Below are 20401 nucleotides of genomic sequence, written 5' to 3'. Positions count from 1 at the left end.
CTTTATATATTGATGTAATAAACAAAAGTTTGAAGTAATAGAAGATTTGGATATAAAATATTTTTTATAGATTAGGGTGACAAATAAATGTATATCTGCTGAAATAGAAATTTTATTGAAAAGAAATACTCCCTCCGTCCCAACTTTTAGTATCCAACTTTCCTTTTTTGGTCGTCCCACATTTTGGTATCCATTTCTATTTTTGGTAAAAGTAGGTGGGGCCTTTACTCCACTTTAATTATTTTAACTCTCACATAAAATGTGGGACCCTTATTCCACTCACAACACATCAATCACTTTATTAAAACCCGTGCCGTTCTCAACTGGATACCAAAAGCCGGGACGGAGGGAGTAAAAGAAAAGTACAAAACCCTTGAAAGCACAGGTGCAGACTAAGGGACGAGCCTCAAGAAAGAGAGCTCAGACCAAAACAAACAAACAACGAAAAAGCACCAAAAGAGAACAAAACGGGAAGGGGCGGAAAGTCAACCTCAGAGGCTCCGTCCGAACCATTGCCCCTAGGATAACCGGCCCCCAAAACCCGAAACAGAAACCCAAACAAAAATCATAGAAACAACTAACAGCCAGCCGGCCAAAAAGGGACAACCCAACGGAAGACAGTCGGACAGAAGCAGGAAAAGAAAAACAACAAAACACAAAACAAGCACAAGCACAACCGTACACCAAAAGCACCCAAAGACAGGGGAAACAGCCCGTCCAAACTTAACCAGATGCTAGCTCTCAAGCAGCAGCCCCAACCACCAAGAAGGAATCCAAGTAATTCCACTCTCCAAACCAACACCCACCCATCCAAGTCTCTCAAGATATCAACATGACCGAGAAGTGTACAGATATGAAACAATTTGAACCGATCAGATCCAATTCTCCGCTATGGGTGAATTTCCTAATGCAATTGCCTTTACAATCAAATCTCACCCTTTTTCTAAAAGGTCAAATTATTATGCTCTCAAGATAGACCATCTTCACGGGATATAATAAGCACTTTTGGGGAAGACCCAAAATTTTTCTGCGTGGTTTTCCATGCTCATGATGCACAACAGAAACATCAGAGGAGCAGAGACCCATAACAATCAAAACCAATAACCAACCAAACGATACAAACCAGAGAAAAGATATTAGGCAAAAGCAATGAAAACACTCCCCATAGCATCTACTGGACAAATCACGGCGAAAATTGCTCACCAAGGTGTTGCATCCAAAACATTAAGCAAATAACACAACCCGAGCAACATCATATTAAGAAGAAACAGATAGCAGCCCAAAACAAACACAACCCAAGAAACAACTAGCAAACCAACCTCAACGGGAGGGGAGCACCAGAAACAAGCATCCGAACAAGAAAGGAGGGCTAAAACCCCACAACACACCCAAACAAGCAAAAAGCAAAAAACGAAAAAGGCAAAAAGAAAAGAAAAAGAGGAAGAGAACCACCCAGAAGAGATATAAATATATAGTATAAAATATATCACAAAGGTAAAATAGGCATAGGTTCCTTAGGCTCTTTTTCTATTAGTATATAGATAGATTATATCGATGAACTGTTGAATCTATTTTCTAAATACGATACCAAGGGTGGAATACTTTGCTCGTTTCTGAAAAAGTTTGCGGGGTCAATTTTGGTCTTCACACGAACTAATCTTCTGAAATTATTCTTAAAATATTTGAGGCCCCAAACACTAGCCTGATCGTAAGTGGTAATACTGCTGTCTTGAGTGTTGCTCCCAATATCAAGATCTCTGTAGTTGAAGTAAGCAGCCCTGGGATTTTGGGTGACATAGCGTGCCATGAAGCTGTAGAAGCCTCTGATCCAATCAAGATGCGTTTGTGATTCTGATGGGTTGTCCCATACCACGGCGTAGGAGATCATGAATATATTTCCCTTACGATGAGGGAACGGCGTTTCGGAGTCGGAGATTGTATTGAAAACTCCCCCGTAAGGACTGAACTGCAGCTGACAACCTTCTTCTTCTAGAAGGAACCTCCATATCTCTCTCAGACCCTTCACCGGGATGGGAGCACTCACGTAGTCTGATTTCCCTTTGAAGTAGATGCGCTGCGGCGTGCGCTCCAGCAAAGCGTCTACTGTCCTATTCTCAAATCCGGCGAAGAAGAGTTGAGATTCTACCCAGCTCATCTCCATGCAATCTTTCTCGGTTAATCCCAGCTCTGGAAACTGCTCCTCCATTATTGGCATGAGTTCGCCAATCCTTCCCAGGTACAGCGTCTTGAACGTAGCTGAGATTGTACGAGAGTTGCTGGGACCCAAGAAAAGCCTGAGCAGGAGATTCTCGTCGACCTTGTCGGCGATGTATTGCCATTTGTTTACTATATCAGTCGCGTTTTCTTCTAAAGTTCGTGTCACCTTGAAAACGGTGACCGTTTCCGGGACACTGACTAGCGTCACCTTGAATTCTAGAACAATCCCGAAGCTTGTGCCGCCGCCACCTCGGATGGCCCAAAACAGATCTTCTCCCATGCTGCTCCTGTCCAGGATTTCGCCGTCGGCGTTGATCAGTGTGGCGTCCACGATGTGGTCCGATGCGATGGAATGTTTGCGTGACATCATACTGTACCCTCCGCCACTGAAGTGGCCGCCCACGCCCACCGTCGGGCAAACCCCGGCCGGGAATCCAAGAGTCTTGCTTTTTAGGGAGATTGTGTAGTAGAGTTCGCCGAGGGTTGCACCGGCCTGCACCCATGCAGTTTTCGCCTTGTCGTTGACGGTTACTGATCGGAAGTTTCTCATGTCGACGATCATGAAAGGCGTTGATGCAGAGGTGTAGGAAAGGCCTTCGTAGTCGTGGCCGCCACTCTTGACTCTGATCTGCAGGCCGTGTTTCCGGGAGCAGAAGACTGCTGCCTGGATTTCTCCGGTGAGGTGGTAGCTGCCCGTAGATTTTGGAATAGCAGAAAAGATGCATATGTTGCATTTTGAGGGGTGTAGATTATATCAGTATCTAAGTTTGAGAGTTGGAATTGATGGATTAGACATTCCAGAAAATCATGATTGTTAGATGTAGAAGCTCCCAAAAGTAACAAGTTTGCGAAAATTAACAAAAGGAATGTAAAAGTGCAATTAAGAGACGACATTACACTACAAGAAATATAGTAGTATTAATTGTGAGAGATAAACTTAGGTTATAAATTTGTTATATTTATAGTTTTTATGTGTGAGGAAATTTAATATCATTACATTAAGGGCTCGTTTGGTTTTCAGTTTAGGATTAGCCGGGATAAAAATTATTCAGATAATTAGCGTGGATTAAGCTGGATTACTAATATTTAAATGGTGTTTGATATCATGTGTAATTAGTCCCGAAATCTGTTTGGTATCCATATTATTAGGTTGGATAAACAACTAAAATACCAAAATTATCCTCATCCATTTTTTAAAATCCCTAGCGTGTCCTTCCACCTAGCCCACTACCCATTATCAAAACACAAACTTCATTCTCGGCCCTTTCACCATCCAACCAAGAAGAGGAAGCGTCTCTTACCAAAATCTGCCGAGAAGAAGCAGATTCGACAGCCTCCATTGAAGCCGCTTCAAGGTCGACGTCTCTGGCGAAAAAATGAGCCAAGCAACAACAGGTTTCACATCTTATACGACGCTTCTTTTCTTTGTTGATATACGATAAAATCTTGCTATATTTATCGAGGTTGGGGTTGAGATGAACGTATTATCTGCATTCATGTTTAATGTCCATTGGTTTTGGGACACAAACCTGTATAAATCTGTCATATGCATTTAGTTCGAATGAATATCTAATAGAATAGTGAATCTATGTATTTTCAGCCTTACCATTCTGTGAATATGCGATACTGTAGTTTTATCCTTTTCATATGAAGATTGAATCATAAGTTTTTGGTGTAGAATCAGCAGCCCATGAATCATCAGTTTTAGCCTTTTCATATAGAGTTTCATGTTATCATTTTATCGACAACTGCCAACAGTTCATAGAAGTGTTCGTATGTGCATGTTGCGAGTGGTCAATACTTGAACATTATTGAATATTTTTTGGTGTTGTAGCAACCGACGGCAGTACACGTTCTGGCAAGAGTAACAAGACGGACCAAAAGCGCCGTTCTTGGTCCACCGATGAAGAACAGGTTTTGATTGCATCGTTGAAGGAGCTCGTTGCACAAGGCTGGAAATCCGACAACGGATTTCGCGGCGGCTATCTGAGTAAGCTAGAGGAGTCCCTGAGGAAGGTGTTCCCGACCACTGACTTGAGAGGAATGCCACATATCAACTCCAAAGTGACGACGTGGAAGAAGACGTACTATTCACTTTGGAACATTCTCAAAGTGAGCGGCGTTGGCTTCAATGTTAACGGGAAGCATATGATTGACTGTGACGACGAGCAGTGGCAAAACTTTGTGGCTGTAAGTACGGTTTACCCCACTACATTTATCTCGATTGTTGGCTTCGCGGTTGCTTGTCTTATGACTATTTCCCCATTGTTTTCCAGGCCGATAAGAGCGTGGGTAATTTCCGTTACAAAAGTTGGCCTTACCTCGAGGATTGGAAGCTTATCTTTGGCAAAGATAGGGCAACGGGCGATGAGGCCGAGGACCTAATGGAGGCGGCACATGATATGTACCGGAAGATAGACCTTGGCCAACTCAATGATGGTGGCGACTACCACGTCTCGCTTGAGGACATATTTGAGAATGACATTTCATGTGACAATGTAAGCCAAACCCACAATCGGGAAGAGAGCAAACTCGTTGAAAAGGAGGCTCCAACATCAAGCAAGAAACGGCGCCGAAGTGTAGGTTTCGATGACAAGTTCTTCGAGGCATTACATGAGGTTGGTCGGGGCACGGAATCGAGACTTGAGACTATATCAAGCCGAATGGGATACGATTTTGATGTATCAAAGGCGCGTAAAGAAGTGTTTGCCAAGTTGAGTGGTATACCCGGGCTATCCCAGACCGAGAAGTTCGAGATATGCAACATGCTTGCTAAGGAAGTGGAGCTCCTCGACGTCTTTTCTAGTCTCCCCGAAGGTGCGAAGGAAGACTATGTGTTGTTTCTTCTTGCTTCGAAGCACAACCACAACTGATTCACCCGCGTTAGGTAACAATGAAGGAATTTCTTTTGTTTGTGTTGTCGTTTGCGCACCTGTTTCACCCGTATTTTGGCTTTTGAATGGTTGACATTGTTTGACATTTCGCTCGTTTTTTCTCGAATATTTGGATTTTGGATTTTGAATTGGTTGACATTGTTCTAAGTTGTTATTGGTATGGGAATTTGGATTATGATATATTCCTTTGAGTTTTGTTCTTGTTCTTATTAGTTGTTGTTTCACCCGTATTTTGCTTGATATCTAAAGTTTCGAAAAATTGAGCTCTCAAGTTATGCGAAGCTGAGTTTTACACCAATCAATGAAAGAAGTCTGATAAGTTTGGGATTTTTCGAGGTTTGTCTTTGAAATAATCTCCATTGAACAACTTGATGCTGCTGAAAACTGTTTACTCGATCTGAAAATCGAGATTTTCACATGAATCGGCATGAGAGAGCTTTATTCATTACAGATCAACAAGCTGATTTCGAACACTGAACAAAAAGGAGTCTAGATAAATTAATAGTTTGTAACTTTTTGCAAGAACTTCAGTATTTGGTATTAAACTACAACTGCCATAAGAGCTCGCTTTTATAACATGCTTGTAATGTTCTCTTGCATTTCTATATATTTTGTATTATTCTTCAATGTTTAGCTTTTTTCTTTGATAGATTTTTTTGTTAAACTCGCTTTTTTCTTTGAAAGATAAGGTGTATTAAGGCCACAATTTAAAATGCATTTTCGAGTAAAAGAACAGAAATGAGAAACTTTCAATTATAGAATAAAAACAACAGTGCCGTAATAGCCATTAAACCAAGAAATAAAAAACAAGGAAATTGAACAATGCAATACGAGAAGGATTCTCCCAATTACTAAATGAGAAATGTAATAGCGCGAGCATGAACTACTTGAACGGGGAAGACGAGGCGCAAGAACTTCCACCGTCGTTCTTCTTGGCGGGAGGATTGTTTGGCCGTCTAAATTTGTTTTTAAGTGCCTTCCATGAATAGGCGGGCGGCGCGACACTAGAACACGCATCATCCACGAATAGCTTTCTAGCGACTGGTTTGGGTACCGGTGAAGTGACCTCGTCATCGCTTGAGTGAGCTTGCTTGTTAACGGTTGTGGAGTCGTCGATGACGATGAGTGTATGGGAAAACTCGTTCTTCACGTCATGAATCCCAAACAGGCGGCATAAAAGTAAGAACTCCGGCTCACCAACATAGTAGTAAGCTCGCGCCAAGGAATTTTCCTAACAAGTAATATCCATCAAGAACTATGTAACACCATTCGAAAACTGTAAATTATTTAAGTCAATGACATATACAACAACTATACCTTAAACAAGCGTAGCCACACTTCGTCCACGGCGTGAACGATATTATTTGCTTGATCGTATTGCGTCTCCTTAACGTTACACAACCATTTGAAACAACCGTACCGATCGTGTAGAAAGGCAACCCGCCCCTCAACCTCATTGAGCGAGACGTCCGCGTGCAATTGAGAGTTTAGCTTCAACATCGCATCAATAAGAGCATGTGTCGATAGGTGGGGTGGGGTTGGCCTACACTCTTCAATTTTTTCAATTAAAGAGACGATGAGGAGTTTATCCTTGCTTTTATCCCACTTGCAAGGATAGAAATAAAGTGCTTGTGAGCCTATTGGCGAGAACGTCATTTTGGGGGGGGAAGTGAGAAAGAGTTGGAACAAGCTCTATTAGAATTTTGGAGACAAAAAATAGAATGAGCTTGCTTTGATTCACCCCTCTATTTATAGATGATTTGTGAGACAAATATTTGTGGGTGTCATTAATGATAGGATGTTGGAGGTTAATGGGTGTTGACCATGCATGATAAGAACCACCATTTGTGTTTTAATTTTTTCAACTAGTACCGAGATTTGTCATAAAACTTAACAGCATATTCCATCGAAAATATCATGTTTGACCAACTAAAACAAGTAATCAACTTTAGTTTGAAACCATCCTCGGTATTTCCCCTTCACACACGAAAATCTGAAGATTTGTAGACACCCCATTTACTGTTGCATAGGGAACTCAACATAAAACTTTATTGCATGGAATGACAAAGTAGATTCCCAATTTATATAAATCAAAAATTGAAGCCACAATGTAAAATGTCAAATTTAAATTAAAAACCTTCACCAAATAATAAACCGTGCATCTAATATAGAATAAAACAAAGCCCAAAAGAGAGGTTTGCTACGAGATACCAACATACGTTCCTCACATAAATTTTCCAATGAAAATTCCTAGGATTAGAACAAAGATAGTGAAACAAAGTGCAGCCATGAAGAAGTCGAAAATTCCACGCTGCGCGGCAATACCGAAGCACGTTCCCGGCAACTCTAAACCGCTGACATCGTTGGGTGAAACAAGTGGTGGCAAAAAACCTTGGCTGGATCCTTGGCTTCGAGAAGAACCGGGCGTCCGAAGCACTTCTTGTCCTAGATGGTACTCATCATACCAATAGAATCCTTTATCATGGTTTTTGCCCATTGGACATTTGTAGTAGAAACGGCCGGGGTTCCTTGAGCCGTAGCCGGCACACTTCAAATTCATGTATCCGTTGCCACAACTACACCGAGGAGTTGACGGCGATACTTCGGAAGAGGCCTCCATCCTATTTGTTTGATAAAAAAAATCTCATTACGATATAAACCAAAGGACAATAGTTATATCAAATATTGAGATTTACAAACGCAGCAATGGCAGCCAATCAAAAATCGAGTAAAGTATCAAACTCTTAAAATCTTATAGCATATCTTATAGAATATATCATCAAAGATGACCTAGAGAAGCAACACTAGAACAAACACCCAAAAGGAAACTAAAAGGTAAAAGGGATGGAAATGGTAACTGCATGTATTATGGAACTAGTTAGCACAAATTATAGCTTCACAGGACAACCACCGAGGACAAAATTGAGTGTCTAATAACTAAAGATGCCAGCATGCAACAAGCTACAACTTTGGGCAGATCAAGTGTTATAATCATAAACTCCAAAACATAAGAAGACGAGCAGCATAATAAGCAGACGAACTGAAAAATAAGGAGACGAACTGAAAAAGCTAGCAATTTTGATAACACCTATATTTCAGTGGGCCAGAGCAGATAGGAAAACAAAGGCGTATTTTTCAAAAGTGAGGAATATGTAGCAAAGGCAATCTCATGAATAGTACAAAGGCAACAATCACATCATCCCAAATTTAAAAAAAGCTCAAAAGAATATTAAAATTTCAAGCTTAATACATTGTCATAAAACTTGTTTGTTGATACACCATTCCAACATAGACTCAACTAATATAAAGAACTAAACATGGTTCATATAGTAATTATAGATAGAAAAGAGGTATGAAACCTAATTGTTATTCACATATTGTAACCACATTGCCTCGGCTAAGGCATTCCTCGCCGCGTTCCATTGGGGGGAACTATCAACTTCGTCTACAAATTCATCGGATGTCCCATTTAATGTTGCATCATTGTCTTGGGGCATGGCATCTAGTTGTTGTTCAATAGGATCTACTGGCATTTCCATCCGAATGAAATTGTTAAGTAAAAATGCTGCCATTATAAGTCGATTTTGCACTCGAATTGGATAAAAAGATGGCGATCTTAGTATACCCCATCTCATCTTCAAGATCCCAAAGGCTCTCTCTATGGCATTCCTTGCTTTACTATGTCTCAAGTTAAAAAGCTCCTCTTTATTTTGTGGGCGTGCATTGTTTGGTCCCCACTCCTTTAAATGGTACCTAACGCCCTTGAACGGCGTTAGGAAACCATCACTATTCGCGTAACCATTGTCACACAAGTAGTACTTCCCTATCAAGATAACAATGAAGTATAAAATTCAATCAATTATCATGTTAACAAATAAACGTGGCTAAGTATTGAAATTAGTAGAAAGCATTATATACCCTTTGGGACCTTAAGGCCATGAGGTCTACTAATTGCATCTCGTAAGATTCTAGAGTCCGCAGCCGAACCTTCCCAACCGGCTAAAACATAACTGAAATTCAACTTCCGATCGCATACACCTAACACATTCGTTGATATCTGCCCTTTCCTTGTTCTATAGCGAGGTTTGTCCTCGTTACCAACCATGACACTGACATACGTGCCGTCTAATGCCCCTAAACAGCCCTATTCACAAGTCACACATCAAATTAGTATACAACAGCAAGAGCACTAAGTACTGATTAACTTAAAATAATATCGATTCACATTATCAATACCTTAAACCACTGCCATCGTGGATCATTGCAATCCGCGGGAACAGCCTCAGGCTTGGATAAGAACATTTCATGTAGCCGTATAATAGCCCCTAAAACGGCATGTATATAGTGTGATATTGTTTGACCGGATCTCCAAAAGTCGAACCGAACAACTCTATTTTTTTTATGGTGGGCTAAAACTGAAAGAAACATTGCTACTTGTTCCTCAACAGTAACGAATCGCCCGTTAATCAACCCCCCCCGTTCGCGCAAAATAACACAAAGCCTAGCAAACGTTCTACGGTCCATTCGAAGGTTGGATATGCAGTCAACATCACTAAGAACAAATAAGCGGCTCAAGTGTTTTTCTTGGTCAGGCAATTTACGAATTATCTCATATTTTAGGACTCCAGACTCACGTCTTCTCTTGCCTAGCCTAGTCTTGTGATAATAGACAAATAACAACGCCACTTTGATCACATGAACTCGTAGTATTTCTTGCAGCAAAACAAATTGCATATCACGCATACGAATGTCTTCCTTTCCAGCCATATTGTGAATTTACGGGCAGAAATAGCAGGTATGTAAAGAGCCTAGTAGCAAATAAATATTTGGCCATTAATAAGCTCAAATAATTGCATTAACAAATATAGTATAACATAAAAATAAACGCAGATCCCTTATAAATCATATATCATAAATAATAACAGCGATTTACAAACGCAGCCAAGACAGCCTATCAAAGTTGACAAATCCAGATCAAAAATTCCTTCTAAAAGCCATCGAATTATATTAACAGACCCTATATCCACGAAGCACATGCTGTCATCTAAGCAACAAAACACAACATGAAAGAGGACAATCCATATTTCAAACCATGAAACACCAAAACAGGTACCAGCAAAAACACATCATCAGGTTGATAGCATAGCAAATCGAAGATTTGTAGCAGAATTCTCCCAAACAACAAGGAAAGGAAAACCATTCAATAATTCAGAAAACAAACCCCAATCCTCTTCAAAGCATTTTAGCAGAATTGTCGTGAAAAAAGAATTTTCAGAAATGGATAATAGCCCCACACAGATCAATCGTTCTTCACCACAACACACACACTGACACATAATAGCAGAATTCGAGATTTCCTTATATTGATTCCATAAAACATATCCTTACCGATAACGAATACAGTCAATAAAATTTAGCCTACGGAACTCACCTTTGGGATTATCAAGTTTGTGAAGATGTTCCTCTTTATGTTTCCCTACAGTTTGTGGTCACAAACAAACAGATTCTGAATTAATTCCAAGGATTATTAAAACCCCCGTTGCGATTAAAATCAAATCACAATTAACGCAAATGCTGAGTTTTTAGATGTATTCCAAGGTGTTTTCAGCAGCATAATCTTCAAAGCTGAGCTTTTAGATGAGTTATCAATCCTTTAAAAACGAAAAAATTACAGAATTGGGTGAGGCGGAACAAAAAAATTTCATCAATTTTTCATAGCTTTCCATCGCCGAATCGTGCAATTAGTTTGGCGAAAAAGTACAACAACAATCGAAAAACAACAGACGATGAAAAAATTGGGGTTGAAAAGCTAGGCCTGACCTGATCCGGAAGATAACGTTGATTCCCCGATGTTGTTGTCCCGCTGTATCCAGATTTCCGATGGGATTCCGTCAACTTGTCACCCCCGTCAACACTCGAATTTTTTCGCCCCCGTTCTTCTTCAGCAGTCGCAAGTAAAAAATGGAGAACGAAACGATGGAGGCGGTGAGAAGCTAGGGCATATTTTTCATCGAAATTCGCGAGAAGGGTAGAAAAAAATTAATCTACATCTGCAGGATAAAAGTTATCGGATGGGGGAGGAGGTATTATTAGACGGGGTTATTCCTGCAAATTAAGACCGGGCCCTTTATTAAACCTGGGCCGTCCGCATAAACCTACAAGAATACCAAACACAGCATAAATCTGGAATAAATTAATTTATACAGGGTATAACACAATATCAAACAGGCCCTAAATTTTGTGTGTGTTGTGAAAGGCTCAAATCTTTCACAGACTTCAGGTGCACTACAGTCAGCTGGGTTCAGAGGTGAGTCTAGGATTCGTTGGTTTGGATTCTTATTGTTCTTTCTTTTTGGAGTTTTTGCTTTGTCAATACTCTTTTTTCTTTCTTTTCCCTTTCCTATGTAATAGATTGGTACTCTTTTTCTTTTATCGGTATTTTTCATTTTGGATTTTTGTTTTTTTGACTTAGGGGAGTTGGGGAGGGGGAGCAGTGGGGTTTGGACCTGGGACATCACTGTTCACACACAGGATATTATGATGAGGCTTGATTCTTACTCTGTGTTCTTGTGCTTTCAAGGGTGATTTTTTATTTTTTAAAAAAATAAAATTTCTATTTCAACAAGTAATAAAGCGAAAATAAAATATTGTTAGATAATACGCTGCAAAAATACTAATTTTAAGATTACATGATTTCAAGAAATGGGACCAATTTGCAAATTGGTTATGCAAAAATTGGTCCCAACCCCATGTGACATTTCGGTATCGACCATGTGATGAATTGAATATCAAAATTATGACTTTATATGATACCAAACACCAATCCCAATTAAAAATTGCACAATATAAACGTTGGTGAAATATATGGTGTTTAATGGATCATGCACAAAGCCAACTTGCATGAAAATGCCTCATCATAAGATCAAGAGGTGTCGAAACAAACCACCGACATCCATTCCTGACAGAGAGTGGGCAAATTGGAAGGAGTATTGGGGTCGGGATGATGTGAAAGCAAAAGCAGAAAAGACGCGAAGTCATATGATGTTTGAACCAGATGGAGTAGGAACAAGGATCATAAGCATAGAGATGGCTCAAAATATGCTTTGGATTACGCCATGAAAAAAAATTGCTCCCTTTAGAATTCGAACCCAAGATCTGCATTCATCCAACAAGATGATGCATTCACCGTAGATCTTGATGATCGAATGGCTGAAAATGGTTCTCCGTTCTTCTTTTATTTAAAGCCTCTCCCTATATAGGCATATGTTATTTTTATTTAATGTTGCATATATTATAATTTGTTCATGACCTTAGAAAAATAACTATTAATTGAATTTACTCAATATTTCTCGCATATACGAAATTGTAGAAATATCTTTATGGGAAGATATGGCGAAAATGAACGAGATGACCTTGAACAAATAATTGCACAGAAGCCAACTGTTGCGATTTCCTATGTCGTAGCAAAAATGAAATTTGGTAACCAACATATTATATATATTTTCTTAAAATAATACTTACTTTTTTTTACTTGTAAAATACTACATACTTAATAATATATTTTATATATATATTATTTCGGTGGTATACTCTTGCAAAATACAATGAAATCCGTCTTGCAAATTACACCAACATGCGAAGAGATTTAGCCGATGCAATCGTACGTATCAAAAAATAAATAGATTATATATTTTAAAAAACAATTCTAACATATCATTTAATATTATATACAGGTGTTCTGATGTTGATGATGATGCATTAGCAATTGCTAATTTATTATTAGAGGTACGATATTTAAATAAATTAATGATGCATTTCAAAAGTACATAATCGACTATTTCTATAATATATTATTTTTTGTCATATATTAGGGTGTTTCGTATTGCTTTACGGGAATTATTGACAAAGTTGAAAATAAAGCAACAATATGATATGATTCTTGTAAAAATTGCAACACATCTTTATTCAAAATTGATGAGAGTGCAATATGCAAAAAATGCAATGAAGAAGTTCTTGAGACGTTGTCCGGGTAATTATCAAATTTAAAACTACTACCAATTGAAAATTAGTTAATGACACAATAACAAAAATTTAATAATTTTATTATTTTATATAATTCTAGATACAGAATCACAATAAATGTTATACAAGGCGACTGCAATGCATGTGTTACACTATTCGATCAAGCGGCAGAGGTATATGTAGGATGCTCTGTGGATGAATATATCTCTTTAATCAAAGAGGTAAATTAAGATTTCTTACTTAAACACTTACTATAATTTAAATTGTTAATATTACAAAATTCGATATTACGTAATTATAATAATTATATATTTTCACAGGGTGAAACAGACTCCACATACTATAGAGGATTGAGCACACAAGCGTACACGGAAATGCGCTTCATAACGATGCTCAATTCTATAAAATTCGATCAACGAGGAAATCTCAATATCGTAGTAAATGCAACCAATGGAAAGCATCGATGTTGGAGATATTGAAGAAGAGCCAACTCAAGTGGAGGAAAAGAAACATTCACCCGAGAAATCAAAAAAGAAAATCTTGTCTAGAAAGAAAAAATCTACGATGGAGTTGCAGCCCACAGAATCGCAAAAGAAAAAAAAAGGATAACCAAGAAAAAGTTTGATGACTACATTGACATTACAAGTGATGACGATCTGCCGCTGAACAACATTCTGCTGCAAACCAAAAATAAGAACAAAAGATCCTCAATTGTCAAAATCAAACAAGAAAATATTTAAAATTCGTCTTGCTCCGTACTTAGATAATTTGGGATGTTTTTCATAGATTTTTTTACATTTTTATTTAGAAGTATATTATGAATATTACTTTATTACATTTAAATTTATTCATTAATAGTTGCTTTGGTTCCTTTTTTAAATTACTATTATAGTCAAATGAATTAATACAAATATTCAAAACTATATAAAAATATCTATGAATTTTATTTACATAGTAAAAATCACACATGTTCAACGTGCATCGCACGTTCTTACTGCTAATTGTCTAAAATGTACAAAATGCCCAAAAAAATTGTAATGTATTGAAACTAGTTTTTAATATATTGAAACTATATAATCTATGAACATATTATTTGTTATTATTACTACTTATGTTTGTCTTTTAATAAAAAATGTCTTAAATATACAGAATGCCCCAAAAAAAGTTTTGTAATATATTGAAACTATATAATCTATGAAAATATTGTTCGTTATTATTACTATTATGCTCGTATTTTCATAAAAATGCTTTAATTAAATAATACGGAATACCCAAAAAAAATTCCCGGGGGCGGTCATACAAGTTAATTGATTATTAGGACTGACTATTACATATACTCCCTTTGTCCACAAAGATTGTGTGTTTATTATTATTTTCGTCTGTCTACAAAGATGGTGTGTTTTCCTTTTTTAGAAACCTCCTTTATACTTTAAACCTCATTCACACACAATATTTACAAAATACTCACCTTTTACTTTTACAATTTTTTGAAATCTTCAGGAAATTTTGTTAAACCCGAATAAATTGATATTCTTGTTAGTTTGATGTTTGCAATTGGGATCTTCTATCTAACTTTTTAGTGCGTGTCCCATTTTAATTGTCTAAGATATAAATCAAGTTAACAACTCCTCTTTGAAGAAATAATAATAGTAGCAATATTATAAAGGTATCACATTCTACTCTTCAAGTTAAGAATCATTTACTAGGTGGCTACTAATGCTGTTAAATTAGCTATTAGGGCAAGCTTGGTGGAAGCAGAAACATGTCGAAGGCCCTCATCTTATCGGCGATACAGAAGCTGGAAAACATTACTTATCGAGAGGATGAAACAACTGAGAAAATGAAATGGTTAATTAGAGAGATGAGAGAGATTCTGGATATCATGAGGGATAAGAAACTGAGAGAAGGGAGAGGCTCAATTTCTTAGTATGCGACCTTGTCCAAATGGTTGACGATAGCCTCGACCTTTTCCAACAACACGAATCCATTTCAAGTGGGCAGTATGAGTCCATCCATAGTTGGATCGGTGAGATCAGAAAGCGCATGCTCAAACTGGGAGATGATGGGGCGGAGACGAAGGAGTCCGACTTGAGATCATCGGAACATGTTGAAGATGATGATGAAGATGTGGTGGGGTTGGAGGAAGATGTGGAAATGCTGCTTCGCACAAGGATTATTGGTGGGAAAGGATACATGAAGATTCTGCTTATCAAAGGGATGGGTGGTAGTGGAAAGACAACTCTTGCGAGAGAGATATACAACCATCCAACCGTAGTTGAGAGATTCTGAGTGCCGTCTTTGGGTATCTAACTCTACTCACTTCACTCTTAAAGAGCTGCTTATCAAACTCATACAAAAGGTGAATCCTTGGAATCTCCATATATCTTCGTTATTGGAGAATATGGACAACTGAAGCCTCCGACGCATGCTTTGCCTGAACCTGCAAGGAACGCGGCATCTTATAGTTCTCGACGACATGCCCAAACAGATACGCTTGCGGTCTTTCTTGATATCTCTTCCAGAAGGATGTAAGTATGATCATCTTTTTGTTATGATTTTAACTTAAGCGTTGGTTCCAAATTTTAAGTTTTTGTAATTAAATTTTGGGTTATTAGTCTGTAAATACACAAATTAATAGAGTTTCTCTTTATCAGTGTAAAAAAAAAAGAAGCTAAGTTCATGTATTTGTAGGCAGAAAATAAAAGTCATGTTAAATTTAAGAAAGTGCGAAAAGTTTGTGTGCAAACAGGCTAATAACTCTTTAATTTTGAAGTCTCAAAAGACAATTCCACAGATTATATTAGTCTAAAAAATGAATGAATCAAGTAATCTTCTGACTGTTCCTTTTTGTATTGTTCTTATGTAAGCAGACAATGGAAGTAGATTGTTGCTCACAAGTCACACAACGCATATGGACCTATATGTAGAGGATGGAGATCTTCATAAGATGAAATCTTTGGATTATAATGAGAGCTGGCAATTGTTTTTGAAAACAATAAACTATGGCAATAAATTGACCGGTGAGCGCAAATTCCCAATGAAGTTGGAGCATATGGGAAAACAAATGTTGAGAAAATGTGACGGTCTGCCATTAGCTATAAAAGAGGTAGGAAAGCAGTTAGCAGAAAGGAAAGTCTCAGAGGGGATTGAATGGGAACAACTTCTTGAATCAGTTGATTTTGGTTCAACATTGAAGTTATTGGAACCATTTTATCATAAATTGGATCCCAAACTGGAGTCAAGTTTCTTGTGTATGGCCTTCTTTAAGGAAAATACAACTTTGAGGGAAGAAAAGTTGTCGCAGATTTGGATTGCAGGAGAAATTATGGATTCAACATATCTATATAAATCATATTTAGATGGTTTAATCAATGAATCGGTTATTGATGTCAAGGACAAGAGCGCGAGGTTTCACATGAATACTATGCTACACATGCTATCCATCCAAAAAGCAGAGGAGAAACTAGGTTTTGAGATCCTAAGGAACAACGGAAGTGATCGACCCTATGGGAGTCCTTGTCATCATCGTGCTATCATTTGTAGTAGAGACAAGTTCAACTACTCCACGGATCAAGATAAACATCTTGTTTATCTCTTCTTCCATGGAGGTGGCTACTTTGACACTAGTCCATCTTATTGGAAGAGCTTCGAACAACAACTTAGGATACTGGACTTGGAAGATTTTGGGTTGAAGATTTTACCGGAAACTGTCTGCGCATTGATGGAATTAAGATACTTGGGATTGAGAAATTTAACAATCTTAATAAGAGAGAAGTGGGAAAAGGAATAGTATTGTAGAAAGAATAGTGATATGCTGGCATTTTTGTAATTTTCTGTTATTTGAAGGCTGATTTTTGAAACTATTGATTTATCTCACCTCTTTCTCCTCATAGCCGATGAGAGATCAGCTTTCTTTTTCTCCCTTTCTACTTTCTATGGTTTCTCTCTTTTGAAATTCTACTCCAAGAAATCAAATCTTCTTCAAATGATCGCTGCAAAGTCAGATCAAAATCAACTCACTTGAGAAAGCCATTACAGCAACAAAACCAAAGGTGAGCTTATCTTCGTAAACCTGCTTTTATGATTACTTTTTTTTATTAACCCTAGAACTATATAGTGATCACGAAAGCTTGAAACGAGTATAATTTTAAGAAGTCAAAGAGAATTCAAATTATAATGAATGATTTTAAGAAATCAAAGAGGAAAGGGTGCTCCCTGTTTTACAGAAAATCATGTCTTGACCAGAGTTTGAGTGAACTGCGGCTAGGTTTCTGGTGTTGATGGTGCTGATCGGAGGTGGCTTTCTTGGCTTCTGCTTATCGGAGAAGGATGGTAGACGATGGGGAACGGCGAGTCTTGGCTGAGTTAGAGCGAGTTGGGGCTGGGTTAATTGGGTTGTTGTCTGCAATTGACTGCTGATTTATAGGTCGAGGCGAGGATTGTGGGTCGACGATTTGGAACGACGGTGAGGTGTAGTCGGACAGCTGATTTTCAGATTATTCGCTAGAAATTAAGAGAAAGGGAAGAAGAAGAGGGAAGAATAGCGATTAGGATTTACTTACTGTTGCGAACATGAAGTGCAGAGAGAGATGATCGAAAGTGTGAGTGGAGGAGATGAGAAAATGGAGAGAGCTATGGAACAGGGGCAGTATATTGTGAGGGATTTTGACTCTCTATTTTTAATTGATAATAATGGAATATAATTGATCTGGATCATGATATAGTGCATGAAATATAGTTGGGCTTGATGATTAGAATTGGGCATTAATCATTTACTTCTTGTCGCCTTGAGCTACATAAATTTGGTTGTATAAACCTAACTACAAATATATATAGCCCAAAATTATCATGCAAAATATTCAAACAAACCACATCTCAAATCAAAATCCTACCTTTTCAATCACAATGAGAGCCATCACCCATTTTGTATGGTAGTATTATATATATATTATGGGGATAGTTTAGTTTAGTTTAGTTTTCTTAATTATGTGATGTGGGTGAGTTACTTGCTCTGGTTTCTTCTTTATGTTTTGAGCATATACAAATCTTCTTTAATACTCCCTCCGTCCCAGCTTTTTGTATCCACTTTTAGTAGTATTTACTACTAAAAGTGGATACAAAAAGCTGGGACGGAGGGAGTATAATATTACCTCTTATATATATATAGATTATTCAATCACAGCTTCTTATTAATTTGTTCTAAAATCCAATGAGATTACATGAAATGCTCAAATTTATGAATATAACTGGGGAATACTTAGCTACCTATTGGGTTTGACTTATTAATTTTAAATTGTTTATTAGACACGTGCTCGTTCAGCGACATCCACTTCTTCAAAAGTTGCATATTCTTCCACGGGAGTAGTGAGCACTACCTTGCATTTGAGTTGGGGTTCATATTATTAAGTAGCATTTTTTGATACATTATTAAGTAGCATTTTTTGATAAATACTTGACATCCTTTTCTTTGTCGTGTAATGATGTTTATAGGTTGATAAAAACCGACCCTGTTGCGCTAGCGTTTCGCGTTCTTTCTATATGATCTGAGGTAAGCTAATAATTAGAATCTAAGAAGTAGTCGTCGTCTGACCATTTTGATTTTAATGTAGTACTTTTGTCACGTGTGCCGTATTTTAACAAATTATTTAGTTTGTTAGTTTAGATAAAATTTAAATATTTGAACAATAACTTCACCAAGTAATTCTCTATAATAACAAAATTCAATTATATCATGAGTATGTCTACCATTAGGCTATTTTTCTCTTGTGCTCATCATTTATGCGAGACATTTTACCTTCTTATGTAATCAGAAAGCTATTCCACCTCTCCAAATTTCAAGGTGCATTTATTTTTGTGTTGCTTTTTATTTGTGTTGTAATATTTCGTCTTCACGATTTTGCACTCATTGTTGTTAGATGTGCATGGTCGTTTAGTTATAGTTCTCATTTACAGGTTTAGGGGACGGGGTTTACTCTAGGATTAGACCCATATTGGTTTTCTGCCTCTAGCCTTTTTGGATTTTTAAGGTTTCATTACTTTATGTTACTGGAAGATTGTTATCTTTGGTTTCTGATTAGTTTCAATTGATGCTCCCATCGAGGTTCTTAGTGGGAGTCAATATCTTAATTTGTTCTTATAATAGTATTCTTTTTTGTGTTTTATTTTGTTACATTTTTTATTATTTGATCGAGACATCGAGTGACTTCTTGTGTCTGAGTTCGGTCTCAGTTTTCAGATCTTTTGTTAAGGATAAAAGAGGATGTGTACTTTCAACTAAAGGTTACTTACTCTCGAGTTTTCTTTATATATTTTTTACTCATTCTTACTGTTAATTTATTTTTTCTGTGTCTTTGTTTTAGACTTGAATGGTGGCAAGAGGCTCAAACTTAGTTTGTCACCTCTATTTGTGTTGCCAATTATTTTTAGGTTGTGTTCGCTTGGTTTTCTTACTCGGTCGAGGCATTTGATAGGTTCAAATTTATTTATGTTGGTCAAGTTAAGTTTAAATTTGCACAATTTAATTTAACATAGAGGTTTTGTGGATGCTAATGTGAGTTCTTGATACAATTTATTGATCCACCTCTGAGATTCAGTAATCTTTTAACATTATGTGGGTTTGTTATTCTTTTAATTTATTCATTTATTGTGGGTGGTAATTTTCATATAAAACTCCGAAGAAGTCAAAGAGGTATGATATATTGTAGGTGAAATTGGTTTAAGTATTCCAATCCTACAACAAACAAGTTATGATTTCACTTGTTTTCTTCATTTTAGATATCTTTAAAAATTGTAAGTATTTATTGCTTATATGCTCAAATAATGTTTTTTGGTCTCTTTAACAATCATTTTGTTTTCATTTGCCAGGTGGTGCTTCTTAAAATGGCCAAGTTTTGCTTGGCTAACAAATGTTGTAGCCTTATTGCTCCATATTAGCAATAGGAACTCTTATAGTATTTGATTAATGTTATTGTTTGAGTTCTTGGCAAAATCTTTTACCTTTTGATGTTGATTGTGAGTAAATTGTCTTGTATTTTTCACTAGATTGGATTTGTTACTCTAGGATTAGGACTTGGGTTATTGCCTCTAGCCTTTAGGTTTTTTAAGGATTTGTTACTTTGTGATATACAAAGATTGTTATTTTCGGTTTTTGGTTTTCGACGGGTGCCCTCACGGTCCGCTTGTCTTTGCTCATATCGAATTTATTTGTTGTAACACTTTTCATCTGTTTATTGCACCTTTGGTGATTCACTACCCTACTTTGTTCAAAA

The 20401-nt window shown here is 37.3% G+C and overlaps 4 protein-coding genes and 1 long non-coding RNA gene across 6 annotated transcripts; 2 read left to right on the top strand and 3 right to left on the bottom strand.

Moving 5' to 3' along the window:
- Positions 1-1459: 1459 nt before the first annotated feature.
- On the bottom strand, positions 1460-3172 carry LOC131017391 (berberine bridge enzyme-like 18). The gene is given in 2 exon segments (XM_057946129.1): positions 1460-2886; positions 2889-3172. Coding segments are annotated over 2 exon segments (1563 nt in total). The 5' UTR covers positions 3112-3172; the 3' UTR covers positions 1460-1546.
- Positions 3173-3470: 298 nt separating this feature from the next.
- On the top strand, positions 3471-5257 carry LOC131017390 (uncharacterized). Its single transcript, XM_057946128.1, has 3 exons — positions 3471-3612; positions 4052-4407; positions 4494-5257. Exons 1-3 carry the CDS (start codon positions 3594-3596, stop codon positions 5088-5090), a joined length of 972 nt encoding a protein of 323 aa, XP_057802111.1. The 5' UTR covers positions 3471-3593; the 3' UTR covers positions 5091-5257.
- Positions 5258-5892: 635 nt separating this feature from the next.
- Positions 5893-6796, bottom strand: LOC131017389 (uncharacterized). The gene is made up of 2 exons (XM_057946127.1): positions 6429-6796; positions 5893-6342 (listed from the first exon to the last, which is right to left on the bottom strand). Exons 1-2 carry the CDS (start codon positions 6765-6767, stop codon positions 5995-5997), a joined length of 687 nt encoding a protein of 228 aa, XP_057802110.1. The 5' UTR covers positions 6768-6796; the 3' UTR covers positions 5893-5994.
- A 1599-nt stretch (positions 6797-8395) lies between these two features.
- Positions 8396-11222, bottom strand: LOC131017388 (uncharacterized). Its single transcript, XM_057946124.1, has 5 exons — positions 10932-11222; positions 10543-10587; positions 9348-9919; positions 9030-9255; positions 8396-8934 (listed from the first exon to the last, which is right to left on the bottom strand). The coding sequence occupies exons 3-5, from the start codon at positions 9876-9878 to the stop codon at positions 8471-8473; spliced, it is 1221 nt and encodes a 406-aa protein (XP_057802107.1). The 5' UTR covers positions 9879-9919; positions 10543-10587; positions 10932-11222; the 3' UTR covers positions 8396-8470.
- A 5665-nt stretch (positions 11223-16887) lies between these two features.
- On the top strand, positions 16888-20401 carry LOC131017387 (uncharacterized). 2 transcript variants are annotated; one of them, XR_009099585.1, is made up of 4 exons: positions 16888-17185; positions 18438-18519; positions 18624-18681; positions 19998-20401. It is a non-coding gene; the product is annotated as an uncharacterized LOC131017387 (long non-coding RNA). The 2 variants fall into 2 exon arrangements; XR_009099584.1 differs by lacking the exon at positions 18438-18519.

The sequence above is a fragment of the Salvia miltiorrhiza genome, chromosome 3, assembly GCF_028751815.1.
Source record: "Salvia miltiorrhiza cultivar Shanhuang (shh) chromosome 3, IMPLAD_Smil_shh, whole genome shotgun sequence".
NCBI lineage: Eukaryota > Viridiplantae > Streptophyta > Magnoliopsida > Lamiales > Lamiaceae > Salvia > Salvia miltiorrhiza.
The sequence above is the reverse complement of the archived record's forward strand: the minus strand, read 5'-3'. Positions and strand labels throughout refer to the sequence as shown.